The sequence below is a fragment of the Mauremys mutica genome, chromosome 9, assembly GCF_020497125.1.
Source record: "Mauremys mutica isolate MM-2020 ecotype Southern chromosome 9, ASM2049712v1, whole genome shotgun sequence".
NCBI lineage: Eukaryota > Metazoa > Chordata > Testudines > Geoemydidae > Mauremys > Mauremys mutica.
The window spans coordinates 11914587-11940125 of NC_059080.1; the positions used below are offsets into that span (position 1 = coordinate 11914587).

Below are 25539 nucleotides of genomic sequence, written 5' to 3' on the forward strand. Positions count from 1 at the left end.
CAAAACCACCTGCATAACCTTAGAGCAGGCTTCTGTCCCCCTTGGAAAATCCAGGGTAACCCAAATAGACCAGTGGGAGCAATACTTACAATCTAAGTAGCCAATACCACAAACACAAGCAGAGAGTAAAACCACGTAAGGTGGGCAGTCCCTTCTGAATGGATTTGTTTAAGCTAACTTTGAGATAAGGAACTGAAAGGAGAAGACTGTCAGAAGGCTGGGTAAACAACGCTAGCACATACAGTCTGATAATATAAAACTCTACCATCCAATCTCCCCCCACTGAATAGACTCTCCTTACTCAAAGACAGATACTCAATATACATTACGTGTTGGCTAGAATGACTCAGTTACAAAAAACCCTCATGGTTAAGCACGTGGATGTGAATGGTGGGACCTGTTGCCATGGGTAAGGGACTGCAGTGATGGGATAGGAGAGGGCGCACAAAGCAGCGATAGGATGAGGATCTCTCAGAAACCACTGAGGCTGTAAAGGTGAGGTGGTGGCACCTATTTTACACTGTGGCAGGAGGTTTACTGGATCCACTCAAGATAACCTGATCCTGCTTCCACAGGAAAATGGAAATCACCTGGTTCCCTATAAGGAGTTCTATCTTAGTCTCCCCTCCCTTTGACTCCAATCTGGCATTTTTCACATAGTCCTCACAGGCAATAAACAACAGCTTAGGGCTCTTGCCTCAGCAGCAGGGATTGGAGGTTGCAGAAATTATTATTGTATTATAAAAGTGCCTAGAGACCCCAAGTATAATCAAGGCATCGTTGTGCGAGGTGCTGTACAGCCACGTAATGAGGGACAGTCCCTGTCCTGAAAAGAGAAGGCAGATGCAGGGTGGGAGAAAGCAAATGTCACTTGCTCATTTTACCGGTGGGGAACTGAGACAGAGAGAAGCTAAGTGACTTGCCCAGTGTCACACAGGTAACAGGCATCTTACCTCTGATGCGTCTGCTGGCTCAGCAGCCCCTCAGAGTCGCTCTTTCCCAGCTGGGTTGGGTGATCTGGCAAAAGGTCTCCCCTTCTGGGGCAAACAAAAAGTCCCACATAAATTCCAAAGCATTGACTTTTAAAAAGGCCCATAGCTTTCCTCACAGCCTGGTTACTGGGCCACAGCCCTCCCCTCAGGGGCTGCCCATCCGTCTTCCTTCTCCAGGGCATAACACCACTTTGCCCACCCCAGGTTGCAATTGCTTCCTTTCCAAGTCCTCCCCCTTGGTGGCAGGATCCTTTCCCCAATACCACCACCACAAAGCAGTACCATAGAGGCGCCCAGGCTCTTCTTCTACTATAGGCTCCCACCATAGGGTCCTAGGCAACCTCCCATTGTATATCTTTAAACACCAAACAGTCTGTCACTGCTTCCCAGGGCCATTTGCCTGCTGTGCTCATCTTTGTCTAGGCCTTTTCCCACCTCGTCCCAGCGGTTCTCCTCAGATCCCCTCCCTGGTCCCTTCCCTGGCTTCCTCTCCACAGCAAACGACTGCTCACACCTGCACACCACTGCCAGTGCTCCTTACGGCTCTGCTCCTGGTTGTGCCTCCTCCTTTATCTCCCTGGCCCTGTAGCCGCAGGGCTCCTATAATGAACCTGCTGGCTCATTACTGAGTACTGTTACTCCCCCCGCCCCCCTGCCACTGAGCCGGTGGAGGGCTCGCTCATCTCTCCAGCACAGGAAAAGGAAAGATCCCAAAGTCAGAGACTACAAGTGGGGAGGAGCAGCAAGCCATCAGCAATAGCCTGAGAGCTGGCTGTGGAGGGAATCCATAGTTCAAGGCAGCCCAAGGGGTGGGACTAAGGGTTGGACCGAGAAGCAGCTGGTTGCCTGTCACTGGCAGGAAGTCAGTAGCAGCAGCAGGCAGCTACAAGGCAGTGTTCGGAAGAGCTCCACAGGTGTGGTTATCCTCATATCCTGTTGTGACCCGCCATTAAGGGTGGGTGAGACATTGCCGGTTTGATTTATGGATAACCGTTAAAGCACAAGGCCTGGGGTAATATTTTCTTGCCGTATTAGTAAAGGAAACCTCCATTGTACTCAAAAGCTGTGAGCATTTATGGGAAAGGCCTTGTGTTTGGAGCAATTGCAGCTGTTGCCTCCAAGCTGACAATATGCCTAAGACACTACTACACCGCAGCACCCTGCAGTGGGGCAGTTACACTCCTTTCCCAGGCCTGTTCCCTGAGCCACTATGGGAAAACTTCCTAGCCCTGCCTAAATCCTCCCCATTTCTGGGCAGCGGGCAGCTGTTTTATAGCCTGGCTCTCTTCCCCCAGCAGGCCCTGTGTCCAGCCTGCAGTCATGTGACCTTGGTGGACTACAATTCCCAGAATACCTGTCTTTAGAGGAGTAGAACTGTGCGACAGAAAACCAGGAAATGAACTCTGATCTCCTGAGTCTTGGTCCAATGCCTAAACTCACAAGAGCTGTGGATGAGCTCACTGTTCCCTCCCCTTAGAACTCCTCATCCAAATCCCACAAACTCTACTGCTGCCTCTCTTCAGCCTTTTACTCCCTTTCTCCCCAGGCTTTTCATCTGTGCAAGAGATCTGGGGTGACTTTTCCCAATCTCTATCGCCTATTTTCTGAAGCGGTGAGCTGTTGTTGCTGGAGCAATTAGAGTCAACCCCAGTGCTCCAACCAGGCACTTTTGTTCTGGAGTCTTTATTGCAAGTGAGAAGATGGTCCCTTCTATTCTCCCTTGGAACAAACTGGGTTCAGCAGGGTTATATCACCAAATAGATGATTGTGATATGGTTTATGATACTGATGACTTTACTCACATGTCTGGTTATCCTAAATTTAATTTTATTCTGTCCTGTGCCCATGCAGTTGACCAGCTTCTTTAGTTACACCATAAAGGTGTTTCTCAGGTAACTTTTGCTAGGCTGGCTGTTCAGAAGACTTTTCCCATTCAGTTCCAGGACTGGGCCTTGCTCTCGTTAATCCACTCTCAAAGGCTGCAGATGTTCCATCTGATGAGCACACATGCACAATCCTTTTCAGTTCTGCCTGTTTGCTATACTCTTTGCTTTGGTCCCACCACTGTTCCCCTCTGCTGCTGTAGCTTTCAGAGGTTTTTCTTGCTTTTTTTTTAAACTAACAAGCCACAAAAGCACTAGTGAACGCCAATACTGGATTATATTTTTTGGTCTTAGGTTAGCCCCAGAGAGATTGATTGTTTTTTTTGTTCAGGCATGTCTGTCTGTTCAGCCAGATAATGGTTTGCTTTACTTAAGTATGGGCGAATGGGTTTGTGTTTTCTCTTGACATTTGCATGAACAATGTAGCAATGGTCTGCATTCTCCCTCCCACTTTTTGGGAGGCTTCTTTTGATGAGTCTTCTGTACTTAGGATAGTTGCGCTTTTTTAGTCATATTTAATCCCCTCCAGTGGCCACCTCCACTTTTCCAGTGCACGTGATGGTATTAAACAGTCCATTGTTATGTCCTTGTTTCTGTGCTGTTGGGATATTCATCGCTTATCTTTTTTGTGTGTGCTCCTTAGCATTGTTTATTCTTAATGGAGTTTGGGAGAACCTCCTTTCCTTGTATAACTATTATTTTTCCCCACATATCTCACTTACAAATCGAAGTGAGACGGATTTCTGGACTAGATCCTACTTGGCCAGTATTTCTCCTCGATATCATTTTTTTAAACTCATGAATTGATTTTCTTCCATTTGGCTTCTTTTTGTGTTTATAAAATATTAAGTCAGAGGTGGGTGTGTGCATGTTGTGTGTGTGGAGACTCTTTGGTAGCTTTGCACTGGAGATTTGCTTAGGGCTTTTCCAGTGATGCACACTATGATAAGGGTAATCACATTTCATTCTTTGGGTTGTAAACTAATTGCTGTCAGGGTCAGGAAGGCATCTTTCCCCCCTCATGTACAGCATTGCACAATAAGTTCCACATTTTGCTTTGTTTCACCTTTTTAAAAGTACAGTTCAATCTTTTTCATCATGTTTCTCCCTAAAGTCCCGGTAAAGTTTTTTGATGTCAAATCCTTGTAAAACTAAGTTTTGTCATTGTTAATTTCAGCCCCGTATAGCTGTCTGAAAATATGTTCTTTAAGTCCTATCAGCGCACAGAAGAAATGTAGTTTCTGTCATTCAACTTCACATGAATTAGTCCTTTGAAAAGAAAAACTTCAGTGACATGTTTTTGGCCTTGACAGAGGCTTTAAAAGACTTTTGGACTCAAGAGGAGTCGGGTGCAGCTGGTTGTTATTTTATATTTCCTTTCAACATTCAAGGATTAATGGGACAAATCTTCTTCTAAGTGAAGCTGGTGGGAATCCATAAGAACTGCATTGATTTCAATGGCACTATTCCAGATTTATACAGATGTAAATGTTGATATCATTTCAGGTATACTGTGCTCTTTCAGGTTATTATTAATCTCTAGTCATCTGCAAAACTGGTAATCCAGATGGAGCCCTTTTCTTTTTTGGTCCATGTGCAAGAGAACACTAAGATAAAACTCAGATTGGCCAACTGTGATTCCTCTTGGGAATTATACCTTAGAGGCAGTGTTGTGGTTGCATTGTGTCATAATAAGGTGATTGTATCGTGGAGGGAGAAGGATCAGAACATTTGTGGTTTTCAACAGGTACTTGAAATCTATCACCTGTTCTTCTCCATCCATCGACTGCCCTCTGAGGAGTTAGTTACTCCCTTGATGTATGGGAGGTAGCGACATCAATGAAATGATGCTAGATTCTAATAAAGGTTAAGGCCATTGGCTCACTGCTCACATTTAAGCTTAATTACCTACTTTGCATATGAACAACTATTTGGCATTTGCTTCTTGCCAAATTCGGATCATTGGGATCATCTGAGCCCATTACTGGCTGTTTTATAGCTGGGAGTGGCTCCTAAGTTATTGCAGTGCAATGGTATGTTAATTCCAATTGCTACAGTATGCGTTATTGGCCGAGCTGGCCTTTCAGTGATTTCTAGCCTTTCAAACTCTGCACTTCAAGCGCGCTTTCTGTAAGCGATCTCCCCTCTTTGACATCAAATGGGGTGTCCATAAAGGCCCGTTGAAAGATGTGATCTGACTCATGAAATCAGTGGAAAAATAAGGTAGCCTCTGTGAATGGCAGTTTAAAACACCGCGATCGCAGAAAGATTTCAGGGTAAATCTGGTGTAGCAATGGGCTGTTTGGAACAGAGAATGTCTGAGAGGGAGAATTCGATTTCCTGACTTTGGTAGGTGAACGTGCAGCATTACACAGGCTGCAGTTATCAGCGATCTAGGCTCACTCTCTACTTCTCAATTATTTAGTGAGAATTTCCCCCCTCCACAATTTCATTTCTTAAAGAAAACACAGGGCCATCTCCTGGTAGCCTCCATGACATTAAGATAAATATTAGCTTGATGCATTTTAGTATTATAGTAACAAATTTCCCCCTGACAAACTGGCGCTCATTTCAGTATGTCAGACACTGCTTTAGCTGCCTCAGCGCCCTGCGCACACAAGTTTGTGCTGTCATCACTCTGCACTGTGTTAGCACAGCAATGAGTTCTCCCAGATGAGACAACGGCAAATATTTATGGACTATATACATTTCCAAAATGAGGTAGTCTCGCCCATAGTCTGTCTTCTGGTCTGTTACTAATTGAGTGGCAGCTGACTGATGTACCATGTCATAGCCTCACCTCATCTGCTCTTGAAGGGAGTGGGAAGATTCAGGGCCTGGCAAACTCCTGAGGGGAAGAACAAGCATCTTGGTGACGGCACAGGGACGAAGCTGCATTTTAAGGCGCAGGGTCGTGGGCACGCAGACAGACTGAGCTGATGGAATTCAGAGATGTGGGGTCTGCAATATATATACACAGGACAGTAAGAATTCCAAAGGCACCGTATTAAGGACAGCAGCATTGATCGTAGCCATACTGGTAGTACTATCAAGGCCACGATTACTCCTAGCTCAATTCCCTATTCATTCACGTTAAGATGGAAGAATGTTGATTCTGTTTTGATGGCCCAAACGGGAGCTATTTTTTGCCGTAATGCCCCAAGAAAAGTACTCTCCACCTTGCCTAAAATCAGCTGGAAAACTGGAAATCTCATACATTAATGAGATTTCTGGACCAAGAAGGCTCGGATAAACTGAAATCTGCTATCCAGGGTGCAGACCCAACCCATAAGCTCTCCCACACCGCCCTGCTAATAAATTCACACCCTGTCTGGGAAGGAATCACCACGAGAGGTTGAGACAGTTGTTCGGTCTTTGTGCCTATTCTGTCCTTGATCTTTTTGCTGAGATAACCAAAATGGGTGCCAAATGTGATGTACACACCTGACAACCAGGAACTGGACAGAGATCAACAACTCACTTCACACAGGCCACTAATGGCCATCAGATGGCAGCGGCTTTTGGCTATCAGCCCACTGCTGAACTTGGCTGGATTTAAACCTCTGTCTGAGGGGTGAAAGGCTCTGTATTATCCTGTTAGCAATACCTTGAGCCAAGTCCCTATTGGATTGATGTATCTGCAGTGAACCTGTAGATTTGCCCATTGTTAACAATCACATGGGAGACCCACTGCTTTATTCCTCCATAGCCTCTTTTCCTGCAGTACCTGCTTAATGCTCTTTTAAGTCCCTCTACAAGTTACTCCCACTTTATTAGGCTTTTATTTCCCCTCATTATTAAAAGTTAGTGCAATGTGGTCAGTGTAAAATCATGAGAATCTGCTTTTTTAACGTCAAGAAGTTTCTCTGGCTGTCTTCTGTGCTGTTGCTATGATCATTCCTAAGGCCCCTCTGACAATTCCTGTGACCTTATTTCTCCAACACAGACAACTCCCATCATCCCTTGAGTCTCCATAGCTCTCCACTCACTCAAAATAGGAAGCGCAGTCTGCCAGTTTCAGCCCTATCTCTGCATCTGTTCTTATACATGATTGTTAACCCTCCGGATACAATGCATGCCGAAAGTCATTCTTTCGTAACATTTGTTTGGCTGCCAAAAAGGAAAAATGCTTAGCAGCCCAAAGGTTAGCTTTGCTGCATTTTGCAATCGTGGCCTTAGTTATATTCTGCCACTATTTTGTTGACTCCTGGAGCTTTCAGCTATGTGCAACGTCACCTTACTTTTTAGCGTGTCCACATTATGCATCAGTAGATACCATATAGTAATTCTGTAGTCTTCCAGCTTTATTTCCTGCCATTTAAAATGTTTATGGTTGGGCTTTTCAAAGCCATTAGAAACACAATTCCTATGAACTTTACTTGGAATCGGACATCCAGATCGCTTAGGCAGCTTTGAAAACCTCAGCCCACATCTTCTGCTCGGCTCCTCTCCGCTTTAGACAGATCATTAGCATAATACATTATTAACAGAGTAACTGAGCATCGTCTGCCAGATGCAGTATTTATATTATTTATATAGATGTGTGTTAATTATTTTACAGACATGTAAAACAACCACTCCTGGCCCTGACAAGCTTATGACATGCAGCTAAAGGGGAAGGGAGTCAATGCCCGATTTTTTTAAGAGAGTGTTTTCATTACTTATTACCGAGGCCTATTTGCAGCATCAGGGCCTAAAACAGCAATCGGAGCTGCATGAGTGGAACTTACATCTGTAGGGAGTCCGTACTGCAGTGTATAAGAATTGGGTAGTATCCCTTTTAACACTTTCCCCAGGAAAACAGGGAGGCCCGCAGGGCTTGCCAACTAGTTAAAAGGGGTACCAACCAGTTCGTCTACACTACAGCCCCCAGTGGAGGTACGCGAGCCCTTCAGAAGTGCAAGTGGGTGGATCTGACTGCAGGATCGAGTCTGCATTTGCTCATCTGATGCTCGTTCTGACTGTTGGTTTTGTGGCCTGTTTTTGTTTGCCCCTAACCCGATCACTCATATGTCTAACTCTTCAGACTGTTTCCCATTATTTGTAAATGGTGCCTGGGCTGGCTGCGTCTCAGGAGAGGAAATATAGATTCGTTAACATTCATCCCTTTTCCTTTTCCTGCTCAGACTTTTTCTCTCTGGCTCTGTCATAGGCTGTTTTGAATCTACAGTGCAATAGATGAACGTACTTTGCTCTGCCATCAGGCACTCTCCAAGGAAAGATAGGCTTTAGCTGGCCAACGTTTTGATCTAGATTGGAGTTTTTTCAATAGGCTGGGCATGCTGGTAGCCAAGGTGTTGGGTCTACTTAATATGAAGATGGAGGTCCAGCAATGAAATTGAGGCCCAGATTCAGATTTCCCTAGGGGCTTAAATAGCCTCGTTTCAGTTTGGATTCATTTCTATTTGCTAGGATTCAATCATCCTTCAATACAGGGTTCTCCCACCTCCTTTTCCCAGGAATCTGTTGCCACAATCAAGCAGTCTAGCCTCTCATCTTCTTATCAAGTTATGTCCCTCCAAAGTACAAACCAAATCACTGTATGTCCCACAGCTGATAGTAAACCTCTGTGTTTTCCTCTCTCGGCAGTGGTTGCTGATCCCAAATGAAAGTGCCAAGATTAGCGCTCAGAGATAGGTCTGATGTCTCACGGGATAGTAAAAACAGGGCAAAGGACACAAAATCTGTGGTCGTTCAGACAGACTTGCACAAGCTTTACTCTTGATCAAGAGACAACTCAGCTACAAATCCATGCCCAGGCTATTGAATTAAATTTATTGGCTGCCTGAAAGCAGCATGTTATTTTCTATTGCTTTGGATGAAGTGTAAAGCAATAGATTATTCTGTGTGGTATCCGTGCTCAAAGTGGGCGAAGTGGTGTAATGCACAATGAAGGTAGTAAGTAGAGACCAGAACACGAAACTGAGCATTGGCAGGCGGGTCCAATTATCTATTCTTTCCCCCGAGCATTTTTTCTCTTGGCCAAATTTAATTCCATTTAATTCCTTCAATATTCACTGTTTTTTTCTTCATCCAGTGAAATAATAAGAAAAGTCTTTTCTAACACTCTGCTCCAGTGTTAGACAGTAGGACAGTGAATGCTGGAGCTGAGTTCTTCCTCGATTTCAGCTCTGTTTGTTACAGTGTGAAATTCACCCCAGCCCAAGGCCTATGCACCACTCCGTCTGAAAAGGGGCGAATTTCTCCCTCAATCTATTCCAGAATCTGCACTCCATCCAAATGGTTGAATAAATTGAACTAATCATCTACTGATCTTTGGTTATTTCTTTCTTAATAATACTGTAGCCATTAACAGCCAAACTCCAAATCTCATTGATTTCTAATGAATCTTGACCCACTCTTTCAAAGTAGCCACCTCTATTCCAAGCCCGTATCCTACCTTTTTTGTCCACTCAGACTGTCAATTGGGCTTATAAGTATTGTAACTGAGGAAGGATTAGCTGGCGATTAGTGAACAAGACTGGGACCTTGTCTACACTACACGGCTAAATGAACGTTGCTGCGATTGATGCAGCAGCATCAATTTAGTGGGTCTGATGAAGACACACTAAATTGACGGGAGCATGTCTCCCGTCGACATAGTGTAGCGTGGACACCACTGTATGTCGATCTGAGGTATGTCAACTTAAGTTACATTACGTTACTTTGTAACTTAACTAGCATAACTTAGCTCAACTTCAGCGTTAGCATAGACCTGGCCTGGGAGTTGGGAGATCTCACTTCTGTTCCTGATTTGTGGGAGGACCTCAGTTTCCTGTGTCTCAGTTTCCCATTTATGAAAACTGAGGATGGTAACATTTTCTTATCCTAGTGATGTGGTTTCAAATTTATTTCATGGTTGCAAGGAGCTTTGAGGTCTTCTTCTCAAGGGCTTTGGAGGTTTCAAACAGTGGTAGTATTTGTGGGACAGCTCTGCATTCTGTATGCACAATATAAGAAGCGGCTTTTGAAAATTGGGGTCTCTCTCTTTAATTCCTTCTGTTGGGGGATTAATTATTCTATGCTTCCTTGTAGCTTCTGGCAGATGTTACATTTGACTCACATAGACACCGGTCATAGTATATTGTACGTTAACTTTTTCACATCTCATTAGATATGATTCTTTTTGATTATCCTTTGAGAAGGCTAATTTACATCAAGTCTATGCAGGATCAGGGTCTGGATTTCTCATGGAACTGTGTTTAGAAGCAAAAAGCAACCTCCCCTTGAGTTTTCTGCATGAGAGTCACCTCTCCACGTCACAAAGCCTAGTGCCAAGTTCTGAATTCCACATCGTTTGCGTTCAGATATCAAATACACTAGGATGCCTCCCTGTGAGAATTTTCATCTTCACCTTGGCTCTGTTATACTCTTCCTTCAGAGCAGGGCACAGATTGTTGTACAAATCAGTGGTTCTCAAACTAGGGCTGTCGCTTGTTCAGGGAAAGCCCCTGGCGGGCCGGGCCGGTTTGTTTACTTGCTGCATCCACAGGTTCGGCCGATTGTGGCTCCCACTGGCCACGGTTCGCCACTCCAGGCCAATGGGGGCTGTAGGAAGGGCAGCCAGCATGTCCCTCGGCCCATACCACTTCCTGCAGCCCCCATTGGCCCGGAGCGGCGAACTGTGGCCAGTGCGAGCTGCGATCGGCCAAACCTGCGGATGCAGCAGGTAAACAAACCGGCCCGGCCTGCCAGGGGCTTTCCCTGAACAAGCGGCGGCCCTAGTTTGAGAACCACTGGTACAAATCACTCGATACACATGAAGCCCAATCCAACAAGGTGCTAAGGATTCTGGGCTCCTATCCAGCAAAGCACTTGAGCACACACTTAACTTTAAGCACGTTAGTCATCCCACTGAACTCAATCCCAGTTCCACTGGTTTTGAATAATATTAGTGCCATTGGATTTAGTAACAGCTATGGGTATTGGGCACTTCTGCACATCAATCTACTCCTGTTTCGGGGCCTAACTTTAGGGACCTATATTTGAAAATTTTGGCCAATGCTAATACCAGACAGCCTTGTACACCACTCAATATTCCATCAACAGAAACCATTTTAAAGCCTTAAAGAAGCGTATAACACTCATCCAATAGACGAGAGTTTGTTTGGACTTTGTACTGAAGAAAATAAAGCTCTTACAACCTAATACAGCCAATTACATGGTATCTGGCACTGGTGCAAAATGAATTAGGGGAGTAGTTTACAGTATATCTGCCATAACAATCTGGCTCATCTTGAAAAACTGAATTTTGTATGTATTTGTTTCCCTGCTTGGTCTATAGCTGTGTGGCTATATTGCAATGAAGTGAAAATGCTGACAGCTTGTGTTCTGCTTCTATTGGCAGGGTTACTCTTTTATCATTTATATGACAAATGTTTTGGCAAGGTTCAATAGCTTTTGCTTTCCACTTTATACAGATTTTCTATATTTCTCTTTAGAGTGTGCTTGTTAAACCCTATTTTCATTTTCTCCATGTAGGGTAGTTAGTGTGTTAACCATTAAGATGATCAAATGTCGTCTTGTTCTAATTATTGGAAAAGACATTCTCATTTTAGCAGCATAGGCAGGTCAGCTCAGTTCTTCAGGGGAGTAAGGTTAAATACATCTCAATGGCAAGGAAAGTTAAACCAACACTGTCTTTATGGAACACAAGTGGGCTGTTACTTTCCCATTTTCTAATTTATTTTTTTCTATAACCTACAAACTATTAAAAATCTTTTTCATTTTTTCATTTTCACTCCATGCATCTGAAGAAGTGGGTCTTTTACCCACAAAAACTTATGCCCAACTAAATCTGTTAGTCTTTAAGGTGCCACTGGACTCCTCTTTGTTTTTTGTTTAAATCTTGTGGTTTTTCATGTTAACTATGCTAATCAGGGCAGAAAAGTAGGTAAGTATTTGGACAAGACTACTTCTGAAATATTTAAATGTTAAACACTTCCAAAAGTTTATTTGGGGGGACCTTTCATGCATTTTTTCATAAACTTATAAATAGACAAATATTTACACAATTAAACAAACGTGTGCATTATTATTTTAGAATGCTCAGTACCTATTTTTCCTTCTGATGGCATAAAGCACGAACCAGCCTTTCCCAGAAAGGGCTGTCAGAGTACAGGACCAAGGGTAAAATTTTCAAAAACATCTAACTGACTTTTGAGCCTAAGTTCCTATTTTCAGAAAAGACTTAGGTGCTTAGGAATCTAAGACCTTGTCTACATGAGAAAAGGATTTTCTGGTAGAACTATGCCTGCCAGCCCTCCCAGTGGAGACACAGTTTAAATGGGCAAAAAAGCCTTCCAATGGCAGTAATCGGGGGCAAACAAACAATCTACCTACTTTTAAAATAGAGCTTGATAAGTTTATGAATGGGGTATATGATGGGCTTGCCTGTGGTAGGAGGTGACTGGAGTGAATGATCCAGGAGGTCCCTTCTAACCTTATACTCCTAACAGGAATTTGGCATGCATTGGGCTGTAAGTTCATCAAGACATCATGGTAATAGGTGCAGAATAAACCCCCTAGATGGATTGATAGGCCCAATCCTGATCCTATCTGCATCCACCACATGGTGTTGGCAATAGGGTCATATTGCTGGCAATCTCAACGGGTTTAAAGAATCCTATGCTCCCTCATCACTTAATTTGAATGTTGGAGCGCAGGTGTGGCTGTCTCCCCACAGGTGGCATTTGTAAGACCTCTGCCCTAGCTGCTGTATATGGCACCTGGAACCCTGGGGCATATCAGGGAAGAAGAGGTGGGAAGGTTACTGCTAAACTGAATAACTGAGGAAACTAAGCAGGCTACAAAGTGAGCTTCCATCTGCCAGTTTCAAGATGTTTCTGTCTGCGCACTAACTGAAGATGGGGCCACCTGTACTGAAGAAAGACCTGGCCCCCACCCTACTACAGTCAGAGTCCCCCAGTAATTCTCCTAGGAACAGGCAAATGTCATATGTGAACTACAAGAATACAAGGACCCTGATACAGTATTGTCTCCCCCTTGTGCCTGTGTTGAATAACATGGTGCTTACTCCTTAGGGTTCCAGTAACCTCTATGGTCCCCGCAGGTGTTTGAAAGCTGGTGAAGATGCATAAAAGGCCACTTGAGGGTAGAGAGCTCATACAGATCACATTCCTGGTTCACCACACCAAGCAGCTCCATGCCAGGTGCCTGTGGATTAGGTGCAGATTGCCTCCACAGTAGACTTAAATGATCTTGGGATTGATTGGTCTAATGCAAGGTTGGGTTATGCAGCAGTAAGGGGTTGTCTCACCCCTTACTGGCATACCATAGGGCCAATGGTTTGACCCTTGTCATGTACTGAGGAACTATAGTCCATCTGTGAGCTATGGCATGGCTTCAGAGGAGTTGCACACAGCATCAGATGGTGTGGCTGGGAAAACTTACCAAACTGACCTTGTAAACAAAGAAGAAACCTCTGATCTCAAATCAGCTACTGACTTCCTGGAGAGAGTTCAGTCCCAGGTTAGCATGCATTGAAGATCGTCTCATCTTTACAGCCTGGAGCATGGAACCTGTTAATGGTGAGTCTGTCAAGGTATTCAGATCAGTTCAGAAGATGGAAAATTAAAAGCCCAGCTTGGATACTGCCCCTGAAGACTTAATCCTGTGAGTGGCTGAGGTCCTCAGCTCCAGTACTTCTGAGGATATATGAAAAATGAAAATATGAAAAAGCCTAGAATAAAAAACTCTATGGGTTGTTCAGCCTTACGGTATAATAAAGCTCAGTTATTGGATTTTATTCAGAAGGTCTATTACCAGGTAAAGGGCATTTTTGAAAAGTGACCAGTGTGAGTTCAGTAAAGCATTTACGTATGTGCTTAATTTTAAGCCCCTGCTTAAGTTCCACTGAAGTAAATGGAACTTAAGCATGTGTTTAAGCATTTTGCTGAATGGGGATGGACTGCTGAACCAGGCGAAACTCTGGTGAGAGCAGAGTAGAAGCATTTTTTAAACCACAAGGTAGTGATTCTTTAAAGGCATTTGTTGTTTTTCCCTAAGTCCTTATCTTGTTTATAACGAAGAGGTACACTAAATTCCTTTCCCAAGCCAAAATAGCCCTGAAGTACCACAGTTTGTGTTAGCATTGAATTGAAACAAAGCAAAACACAAAACCAAGTTTGACTGTAGACAGTTTAAATAAGTAAATAGTTATTAGCCTCTTTGTTTCTTTGTGTTTCTTTTCTGTATTATTCCAGTAAACCTGGATCTTTAGAGTCTGATCCGAAGCACAATGAAGCTGATGGGCATCCTTCTAATGGTTTTAATGGACTTTAGATAAGCCTTATATAGACAGAGGATGGCAACATTTAATTATACAGCCTTCTCATTCAGCAAAATGGATATTAACTATTGGTGCATAACACCCCCCCACATAGTATGATTCATTGTAATTACACAAATCATTCCAAGAACAGTCAATACTCACTCAGAATTGGCACTTCAGTCCAAGTTAAATGGTCTTCTGTCTGAATTTCCCTCACTATAATAGAATCAGTAGAAAGACTGAACAGATTTATATTTCCAGCTTTATGAATCTCATTTTTATAAATTGTCTTTTCATTCCTACTTGATTTTTTGAAGGTGTTTCACACACTAGGACAAATGTATGTAAAATAGTTTGCAAACACTACTATGCTATAGATGCCATTTTAAAAAGATGACCGTCATCCCAAACCAGAATAACCTTGTGGTTACCATATAGACCTTTGCTTATCCATAGAGCCCGTTGTAATCTGGAGCCTGCATGTTACTCAGTTTGCTGCTATTCCCCTCCTTCCTTTTGAATTTCCCATCTCTTCACGGCCATTTTGCATTGCTAATAATTTTCTGCCAGCCAAAATCTCTTCCTCTAAGCAAGTAGAACAAATATATTGTTTTTCTAAAGAAAGTCAAGCTAAACATGGTGTATGCAATTCCTTATTTCAGGTAATGACGTTCTCCTGGGTATGTTGGAACATACTGGAACAACCAATCCATTTCTCACTGAACTCAGTAGAGAGACTAATTAAAGTCATTGACTTTAATGGGAGTTTGGTAGGGCCCATTAGGTTAAATTCACCCCAGGTACAGTGGACCAGCACATTGTCTATGCACCACTCAGGTCCCACTTAACTCTAAATTAAACCCTTTCACAAAATTTATCCAGAAGCTTAATTGCTACTTAAGCAAAACTAGAATTCCACCATGTAATTTCTTTGTAATGTGAATTGAAATAAGTGGTATCTCTTGCAAGACCTGTTCCCCTTTCCCATACTCAAAGCAGAGGGATACGGCAGGTTCCAAGTTATGTATATATTGTAGCAGCATGTGATACACAATTGTAAATCTCAGATTAAAAAGCAGAATGTGATTTGTCATGTACGATTAAAGTATATAGATACATAGATACACAATGTGTTCTGAAAAATGATAGAAAAACTGTTCTTGTCATGTTACCCCAATGCAGATGTGGCTGCATTTCGTTGTTGAGTATCTACTGCTCTGAGATACATATTGTGGCCAAGCAACTGAAACTGATACCCATGTTTAATCATTGTAAATAAAAGAAGCAGCTAGACCTGCAGATGTTTTCAGAGTTTGCATGCTCAATACAGAACTAGTAGGTTTAAAAATCTCACTGAACATTCTATGTGAATTAAGAAGATTTTAGAATACTGTGAAAATGAAAATAAAGTACAGCTTTTCACTTAAACATATGCAACTCTCTTCATGCAATTTTGTTTTAGTTTTTTTTGAAGTTACACTTTGCATTAAAGAACATAACCAGTGTAAATACAATCTGTAACACTTATAAAACAGTGCAAATGTTGTAAATTTCATTTTTTTAAATACATGTATTTATAATAGAGGTAAAATCACCTTCTTTCTCAATAGAAAAATATTTATATTAAATACCTACATATGTTGAACTTGACTTTACAAAAGAGTAAGTTATAGTTCCACATTTGTAATAAATTACTATCATTTCTAGGTTTCCACGTTTAATGCATGTATGTCTAGAAAAACAAAATAAACTTGTATTGAGAACAGAATGAAAATATTACAGTTCGTAACTAGTGTGACGGGGTGCAAGAGAAAGTTGATAAATATTGTGAGAGAAGCAATGGAAAAATACAGAACTTTATGGATTATTGCACATTTAAGTTCATTCTTATGACCTTTGGGCAAATACTTAGTTCTTTTGATCTTAAGTTGGTATTCATTTTAATTTTACTGCACTTATGATTTAAAAAAACATTTACAAAATGTGAGAATTACTATACCTTGATTACTGATTGAACCACAGGCAGCTATGTGCAGAGTGCAAACTTTAACTTATGCAATCAAAAAGCAGCAAGACTAAAAAAGATATTAAGATGTGGGCAACATTGCCTTCCATCAACATATTTCTGGATTTGATCCTGCAGCCCTTACAGAGGCAAAACTCTCACGTTGGGCATGCTCTCACTAAAGTCAATGGGAATTTTGCCTTGCTAAGAACTGCAGAATTGGTTCCTGCCTCTGTTATTCGGAACTTTTTCTTCAAACACTGTTGTCTCCATGGGCCCAATTCTATAACCCTTAATCATGTGATTAGACCTTACAAATCCTAATGGTTTCCAAGAGACTCCTCGATTAAATACTTAATGATTCTTACGACTTGGAGAATGATTGTCATCCCTAGAGCTCAGAATGCTTCCCAAGAGGATAAGTAGCATTATTCTCATGGGACACAAACTACTCACATGAGTAAGAGATGCATGAACTGACCTTAAGATCTGCTTAGGCAACCCAATCTACACAATGTATCGCTAGAAGCACTGAGAAAAGAAATACTTGTGCTTGAGCCACAGTAAAAGATATATAAATTGACAGGTAGATATAGAGACAGCATATTCTCTTTCATAACTGCATTTCAGATGATTATCGCTGCAATTGAAGTCATATTAGTAGTAAACCTGAATAATTTAGCTCTTAATCTCTGAATATTGCTGTATTAATTTTCTATTGCTAATATTCTCAGGAACATGTACATTTTAAATTGCAACTGTTTCAATTTTGGAAAAAAAATATGTAAAAGTACATGGCCATTAGTACAAATCTTACAACACATCAGGAGAGTTTAAGAAATCATGATTTTGTTAACAGACAATGAAGTTTGTACTTGAAGTGTTTAAAAAATGGCATTTAAAACTGTAACATTTGTGAAATCTAATAAACCACAGAAAAGTTGTTTGAAATCATCCTAAACATCTGACAATATGCTAATAATCTGTTAATAAAAACACACAGCTAACCATTGACTAGGAAGAAGTTATGCCTCAATAGCAAAATGAATGTATGCTGCTGTGAGCTGCTGATTTATTCTGCAGTTACTGTGCACTTTATTGATAAAGCTAGTAACTCTTCAGCCACATTGTTGTATCAACCGGTCATCTTCTAAAATGTACTTGTGACAACCTTATGGGAAGTGCTGCCTATGGTTTTCTTTTGAGAATGGCTCATCCAGTGTGCTCTACAAAGACATATTTTCTTTTATAGCATGTTAAGTTGAGAATTTGCAATCTGTACTAAAGTTTATATTTTCTTTTTTTAAAATTCTGTGTAAATAGTTGAAATCCCATTACATAAAGATGGGTGTCGGAGATCATATACAGTATTGAACTTCCATCCATACCAGACTGTAAAACATATATGTTAAAATCAAAGGATATATTTCCCCCTTCAAAGAATCAATACAACTGTACATTAAATGATATGAGCTACATATTGAACTACAAAAGAAGGTCCCCTTTGTCAATAATTTGGAAATGTAAACAAAAAAGTTCAGGTACAAAAGTGAGTAAATGTGCCTCTGCCTCAAATCTGATTCGGCACCCCATGGCACTGATTTAATGTTCTTTAAAAATCTGTCTTCATGGTACTTAGAAAGCATCTCAAAAGAGTTCTCATCTTCCCTACCAAATATCACTTGTGAAGCTAAGTTCCTGGGATGATAAAGGTAGCAATGGGTTGTTCCTGTGAAATTCTTGGGTGTCCTTCATCGTATTATTAAGAGGTAGCTGTCCATTTAGTAGTGTCAAGGGTATGTTACAATAGGTGTGGTGATTACTTATGGAAGCTATTGGCATGGTTGACGCTGACATGTCATACTCGTATCCTCTGCAATAATGTCTCATTTGCATGGAATCTGTTTGATGGTAATCGGCTAAATCTGCTTGAGATGCTACAAAAGTGGCAGAAGCGCCTGTCATAGCAAGAGATGGCACAGTTTGGAGGTCTCCAAAAAGTCCCTGTTCTGCAGAGTCCAGGACTTGGCGCCGAGATAAAACCTCTTTTTTCTTCGCTGGCATTTCATAGACTAAGCGCTTCCAAAACTTAGAATTCAGTTTGCTGCTTTTTGGTCCTTTCCACTTGACCACTGAGAGAAGTTTAATGGTGTGCTTTAAAGATTCCACTTCATGGTAATTCACTTTGCCTTTTAAGTCAGTACACTCAATCAAAATAACTTTGATTTCTCCACTGACTAGCATGTTATGGAGTCTGTTTTCCATCTCAAAAATACTCCATCCTCTCCTGAGAACATAGTCTGGAGTTAACACGATAATGAGTCTTCTGCTTTGCTCAACACATCTTGTGAGATCTTCAATGTATGCTACAAATTATAGAAAGAGAGAAAGAATAAAATAAAGAAGTCTATTGTGTTAAAACATTAGCCTTGCAATTAAGTATACTAAAATACCCAGGTTTACTAAGGGTCTGATCCCCACCATTTAATGGAGCTTTACAATAAAAATATGACTGGACATTAATATACACCATCTCTCTATTTACGTAAAATTTAGAAAAGGAAAAAAAGTCTAGCTCCTAATGGTTTCCCCATATTCATCATAGTATAGCTAAGATTGATTTCACTTCCTCACTGTTCAGCTGCATTTCAGTGACTTACAAATTACAATATTTGTTTTTCATTTACAGAAAATTTTTCGCTCTAGATCAATGTAACTTTTGTGTAAAGCATAAAATTCACAACACATGCTATGGCCATTACTAAAGTTTCTTGGGATGCAAGCTAAGGTACAGTAAGCAGTTCTTATGCTTCCAGGTGTAAAGAATGGAAGGAGGCGAGGATGATTCAGGGTGTATGGATTGTAGCTAACCGGTGCTCGGGAAGGAAGCCTCCATCACCACATGTACAAATTATGTTATTGGAAAGGTACAGTGTGGGCAGCTTTTACCTTTTTCTACACACATTGATCACAATCTTGGAGGTCCAATGATCTGTTTTAGTATTGCAAATCTATGCTTCTACATACATAAGATAATTAACAGAATCTTCATTAGATGATAGGGGGAAAAAACCCCAAACAAATGGAAAACATAAGCAAATGTAGAATTACCCAGAGGTGTTTATTTTCTGAGGTACCACTGACAAGGAAAATGTATATTCTACGGTATTTATGCATGCTAACATTTGCAAGGTGTTGGTGTAAGCAGAGATGCTGTACACCGTCTTCCTGTTTCACAAGGTCAATTTATCAGCCCGGAATTCATTCTGGGGGTTGAATCTTAGTTTGTGTGTTTGATATGCCCGACAGAGGAGAATGGGGGAGAGAGGCCAATGAAAGTAATCTGACATGGACCTCTGTACACCTATTTACACAGGTCCTGACCCCAAACCATTCAAAGCTATGTGGGTGTTGGATTAGGCCCAGAAAAATAATAACCAGTGATAAAGATAGTGAGAACAGAAAAAAAAACGTGCTTTGGTTGCATATCATTTTGCTGGTAACACTTTACTTTTTATTACACAAACTGTCCGCAGCTATGCTACTCAAAAGCATGCCGTCTGAGAAAGGAGGGAGGCATGTGTTACAAATGAAGACTTAGACACAGGAGCTGCACACAACAGGCCTTTACTCAGCACAGGGCAGGATCTGTCTTACACATACTGACCTCTAGCAGGATGAACGGTTACAGTACACTTCATTGAGCAACATCTTTTACTGTAATACTTATTTTTATAGTCCCAGGCAAAATACCGCAGCATGCTTACTGACACCCCTTCCCACCAAACAGACAGCTACAAAATAGGCCAACAAACATTCAGAAATATCTTCATTTCAGGAGACTCAGGGTATATTTAGCATAAAATCTGCCTTTACCAGCGTTTTATTTCACCACTTAGCAGCAAGAAAAAATTATTTCACATATGAAAAAAGCAAATTTTTATACACCCTACAGACAGACAAACATTTCAAGACATACACATACAGTACAAATGTTTATGCAACAATCTTTTTAGTTTAAGTGTTATGATCGTTTACTCATGCAGCATATACAGTTCTTTGATTTTTTTTTCTTAAATTGATATTTTCTAAGGAAAAAACATTGCTCTCTCTAAAATGTTTACTTGTTGAAGTGAAAATTCAGCATTAAAATCGGGGGAGAAAATCAGTGGCAGTAGGAAAGCTATCAGCAGAACTGGTGAAACAAAACTGAAGGAAAGGTAGAAATGTTCAATACAATGGAAAGAGATTATCCCAATGTATCAACAGCTCAGACTCTTCATTTTCTTCCTTTCTTTCTGCTCCCAAAAAGAAAGAAGTTAGGTGGGAAGCTTCATCATTAGAGGTTGGATCTGCAAGATACAGTAAAACAACAAACCATCATGCATCTTTCCTGATACATTTTCATTCCTCCTTCAAGAAATTCAGACTACGGGTGTGTACAAGTCCATTTTTATTGCATAGGACACAATATTGTTCAGTCACTTCAGAAAGTCCCACATATTCAGTTTAATACTATGCATAGCTATGCAGGTACTATGCATGTCTGTTACAAAACACACACAATTTTTAAAAAAAATCAATCCATTGCACTTATCTTTTTAAAGAAATTGTGGTGATATTTTTAATTGCAACAATAAAGCTAATATTATATCAATTCAATTGAAAACTCACCAGACTTAGCTCTTATATCCTCTAGAGCTGAAGAGGCGCTCTGGGGGGAAAAAGACACCCTGGCTTCCCCATATGAGCTCTTCACCCATCTGTGTTTCTCCTCTATTTGCTGTGTGCAGTTTAATTGGTGGACATTTAGAGCTCTTTCTACAGGTGACCAGAATTAGCCCTTACAAGGTTACCTTCAGAGTCCTTTCTCAAACCTCAAGTTTGCAGCTGGGTCACAGATAGACCTGACCAGTGAACAAGGGATCCTTTGGGGCAGTGAGGATGGAGTTGAGAATAGTGGCTTGCACACAACTAGACGCACCCTTCTATGCATCCCAAAGGAAAGGAAAGCAGGTTTTGAAATTGCTCGGCCCACAAATACACAATCATTCCAATATCTTCACAGCAGTATGCCAAGTTCCAGCCTGTGACTCCCTGAGCCAGATTCCCGCATGAGTTCAGGGAGTCTTGGAGCTGCACTAACTTATGTCACATGGCTATGGTCCTAAGGGGCTTTATACCAGTGGAGGATCAGCACAGCCCCACCCTTGAACACACCATGTGGGGCTAGGCCGGGTGGCTGGTACAGGAGCTGCCTGTACTGGCATCACACCAGCAGGAAGGTCTCTTCTTCCAGGAGAATTTTCTGCTGTCAAGTTATGTCCAGAATCCAGTTCCCTTGTGGTGGTAGACAGAGGCTGGGGCCTAACACAAGATCTCTCCACAACATTTATTTTTATAGGGGAACATTGCCTTGTGATTTGGAAAACGTGCACTAAAACAAAGCCAACATTGTTGCCTTCTCTGTAATGTCCCTGCTTGTGGTGAAACAGGCAGGCTGGGATTCTCTTGCAACAGGCGCAGAATATTCTGCTGTTGCTCTTATGCCATCTGTGAAACAGAGTGCTGAGAAAACATTTCAGATGTGAAACTTAAGTAGGGGAATTCTCCTCTGCCAATTTTACCACCAGTTGGAAAGAAAAAAATAATCACAAAGTTCTGCAAATTTCATAAGCAACACAGAACTACTTCAGTGCAATTGTATTTCTTGGAGTGGCATCACTAATCTTCAGCTGATAGGAATGAGCGCAGCTGCATTGATTTCAACAGCTCAATGCTGATTTGCACCAGTTGAGGATCTGGCCAGAAATGAGAGGGACCGGGAGTGGAAGTTGTGAGGTTCAAAGGGGAAAGTCTGCTTCCTGTCTCGATCAAGATAATCTGCTTTTGATCAGCAGCATTTTGTGACCATAAAGATTCTCAAAGGGCAGTGAAGTAGCATGGCCACTGACCAAAAAACAAACTAAATAACAACAACAGAAACTCCAACCAAACCAAGCCAACCAAACAAAATAAAACAGAAGGAGAAATGTTTAACATTGATCAAAATAGGCAAAAGGCATCTTTTACGTTTTACTTATGAGTTTGATTCAGGCAACATGTGGTCCATTTTGTCTCCTGTTTTGGCTGGTGGGTACCGTACTGTAGAAGAGGATGAGAAAGTGAACAAAGAACCAAAACCCTACAGAATTCAAGAGGCACAGCAGTTTTTCTTGTAGTGGAGGTATAGGCTGGTTAAAGAAGATGCTGAGAAAACACATTAGCCTCTGGTTTGCAGAATCGGGACTCCCCTTTGTAGCAAAAGAAAAGAGCATGCAACAACACTGAAAAGGGTAGTGGAAGCACCAAGTCTGATGGTGCAAGCTGTGTAATTTCCCATTTAGCATTTGAGAGTCAGACTTGACTGGAAGCTGACACAGAGCAGCAAAGACGTAAAGAGGAACACGATGGAGGGTAAATGCAGTAGCACTATAACGTATGTATTATATACTCTGAATGTAGCATTATTACGTAAAGATTTTTTTTTAGGATCTCACATCAGACACTAAAGGAAATAGTAAAGTTCAAATACCAAAGCCATCTACTGCCTTATGCAGCACATATCGCAATGAGTGTATTTATTAGTTCCATTTTATAAAATGGCCTTTGCTAATAGGTGCTAGAACAAAAATAAGGTGAAACAATACAAGCCGGAGGGGAAATCTCCCATTACGTTAGACCTTCCTTCTTAGCCTGTAGCTCTCAGTTTGTTATTGTTCAGCTGAGTTGGTTTCAATGTCCTGGTTCCCTTTTGTCACCCTACCTGTAAATAAAGTGAATAAAAAGCAAACATCCTCCCTGGTACATGGCCAGAGTTATATCAGGGAAGCATAGGCCCCCAGATCATTTGGTTTTTGGGAAGCCCAATTCCTAATAGTTATCTTCAGAAAACTTGTATGGCTAGCCTGTGTGTTAGGCCTGGGCAAGAGTATGGGGAAAGCCTGGGGCCTGCCAACTCCCTCCCCTCATTTGCAGTGGTCAAGCAAAGCCCCTGGAAAAAGGACCTGGAAATTAACCGGGTAATAACACCTACAGGTGGAAGGGGAGGGCGAGAGCAGAGACATCTTCTCGCCCTTCACTTGGGCGAAATAGTAGAGATGGAGCAGTCAGATTAAATCATTTACTTAAGGACACAAAGGAGGATTGGCAGAGCCAGCTCTAGTTCAGTGTCCAAGTTCAGTGCCTAAGCCCCAAAACTATCCACTCTCTACAGTCTGGGCCCGCTAGCTACCAGTGTGCTTCATTGCAGTATTCGGGATGAAATGGCACCCGCTCATCCTGGTTTTGGCACCTCGAGGGATTTTATTCAATGGTTAGGAGGATAAGTGTGAGTTGGGTTGGCGTGTTACTATAGCCCTTGATCTCTTGTTCAATTTGTGTCAAATTGTATCAAACTATGTGGTAACTATACACTATAGTGTAATTACACAGACTGATGTGGACACGTATCTACTACGAACTGGACCAACAAATTAATTTGCACTGCACATTGGGCAGGGCCTGAGCTGTGAAGTTTGGATCCACACTCTGGATTTGGATCTGAACTACCCCAGCATTCAAGGTTCCAATCCAGCCTCACAGAGGTAAGATCAGAGTTATGAAGATCAGATACAGATCAAGGCTTTTCCATAGTTTCAGTAGGAGATGGGGAGAGAAAGGGATTGAAGTATGTTCCGGTCCAGGTTCACTGAAACTGTAACCAATCTGCGACCCCAGAAGTGAACGTTGAATTTCTGCTTCCTCTGTGACAAATATAATTCCAGTAACATCAGTCTCCTCTTTGCAATATATAGTGACCAAAGTTTAATATCCCCTACTTCTGAATAATGCAATGGCTGAAGGGTTCTTCTGTGTCATCTCCGCTATTCTTCAGCTTCATCAAATTATGATGAACTTGGAGTCCCCCTGGGCAAGCTGATTACCCAGCAACAAGATTTACAGGAAGTTTTCTAGGTCATAGAACTTACCCCACTAAACACTCAGGTCCAAACCCTGAGGTCCTTGTTCAGTTACTAAGCCATTTGTCAGGCAATGACTGTATTCTGAGTAAGGATTGAGTAGAACAGTGAGCAAGAACTTTGGAATTTCATGCTTTTATTGCATCCATGTAACAGCTACAGCTGGTGGAACATTTTCCACCAGGACATTTTTCCATTAGAAAATGGCATTTCATGAAAATCACAACTGTCCACAGACTAGGGATGTAAGAGTTTAACTGGTTAACCAATAAGCATCAAGCTTATCGGTTGCTGTTAATGGTTAAACTCCACCCAGGGTCCCAGCTGCCGCCCTGCGCATGGGGTCCCTCTGGGCTGCTGGCCCCATGCCTGGCGCTCTGCTGCCACCTGGCATCCCGGCTGCCGCCCCCCTGCCAGGGCTCTGCTGCCGCCTGGCATCCCGGTGTGCCTGGGGTCCTGACCATGCCCAGTGCCAGATGCTTCAGAGGGAAAGAACAAAACAGGGCAATTATTGAGTGATCCATCCCCTGTTGTCCAATTCCAGCTTCTGGATGTCAGAGGTTTAGGGACACCCAGTTAGTTTATTGGAATAGACTTACAAATAGGTCTTCTTGCTTTTTGGGATCCCAACATAGGCAGATTCCATTACGCCTCCTCTCTCCCCGTGTTTCTCTCAGGAAGGCAGAGATCACTCGTATTTTGCTATGATATTATTTTTATTCACGCATCACATACCACAGAAAGCAGAGCCTGCTGTAAGCAGCAATTTGCCTTTGTCTGATCTGGCCTCTGCAAGCCAGATTCCCATTTTCCAAAATGGAAGATGCCTTTTGATCTGTGCTGCCGGAACCCGCTTGACAATGACAGCTGCCGCACATGCTTCCCCCGTATGGCCCCTCCTGTCCCCAGCATTCCCCAACTCAAGAGTGGGAGCACAAGTGCAGGGCTTGAATACGGCACAGATGTACCAGCAGGAAGTTCCCTCTCCAACAGGGTAATTCTCTGCTGAGTATCTGAGGTTAGGTTATGGCCCAGTCACTCCCCCTGAGTAGCTTGCCCATCTGGCTCTATATCCTGCATATAAAGACAGTATCATAGAAATGTAGAGCTGGAAGGGACCTTGAGAGGTCACCTAGTCCACCCCCCTGCGCTGAGGCAGGAACAAGTGTACCTAGACCATCCCTGACAGGTGTTTGTCCATTCTCTTCTTAAAGACCTCCACCTAGAGAGACTATTATATATATATTTTTTCCAGCGGCTAAGCTAAGAATCAACTTAATTAAACCACAATCAAACTTGCCCTTTGATTTTACTGAGGTAAGCATTTCAGTTTGTTCAAAAATGCCCTGAGACAAAATAAACCATC

At 41.9% G+C, this 25539-nt stretch overlaps 1 protein-coding gene across 6 annotated transcripts in view; it reads right to left on the reverse strand.

Moving 5' to 3' along the window:
- Nucleotides 1-15850: 15850 nt before the first annotated feature.
- IL1RAPL2 (interleukin 1 receptor accessory protein like 2) overlaps nucleotides 15851-25539 on the reverse strand; it is a 548931-nt gene continuing 539242 nt past the window's right edge. For 5 of the 6 annotated variants that reach the window (XM_045029380.1, XM_045029382.1, XM_045029378.1 and 2 more), the window contains one exon: nucleotides 15853-18539. In XM_045029380.1, coding sequence (XP_044885315.1) covers nucleotides 17842-18539 — 698 coding nt within the window. In that variant the 3' untranslated portion in view covers nucleotides 15853-17841. Of the gene's footprint in view, nucleotides 18540-25539 lie in introns of all 6 variants that reach the window. The other variant, XM_045029383.1, reaches the window with a different exon arrangement.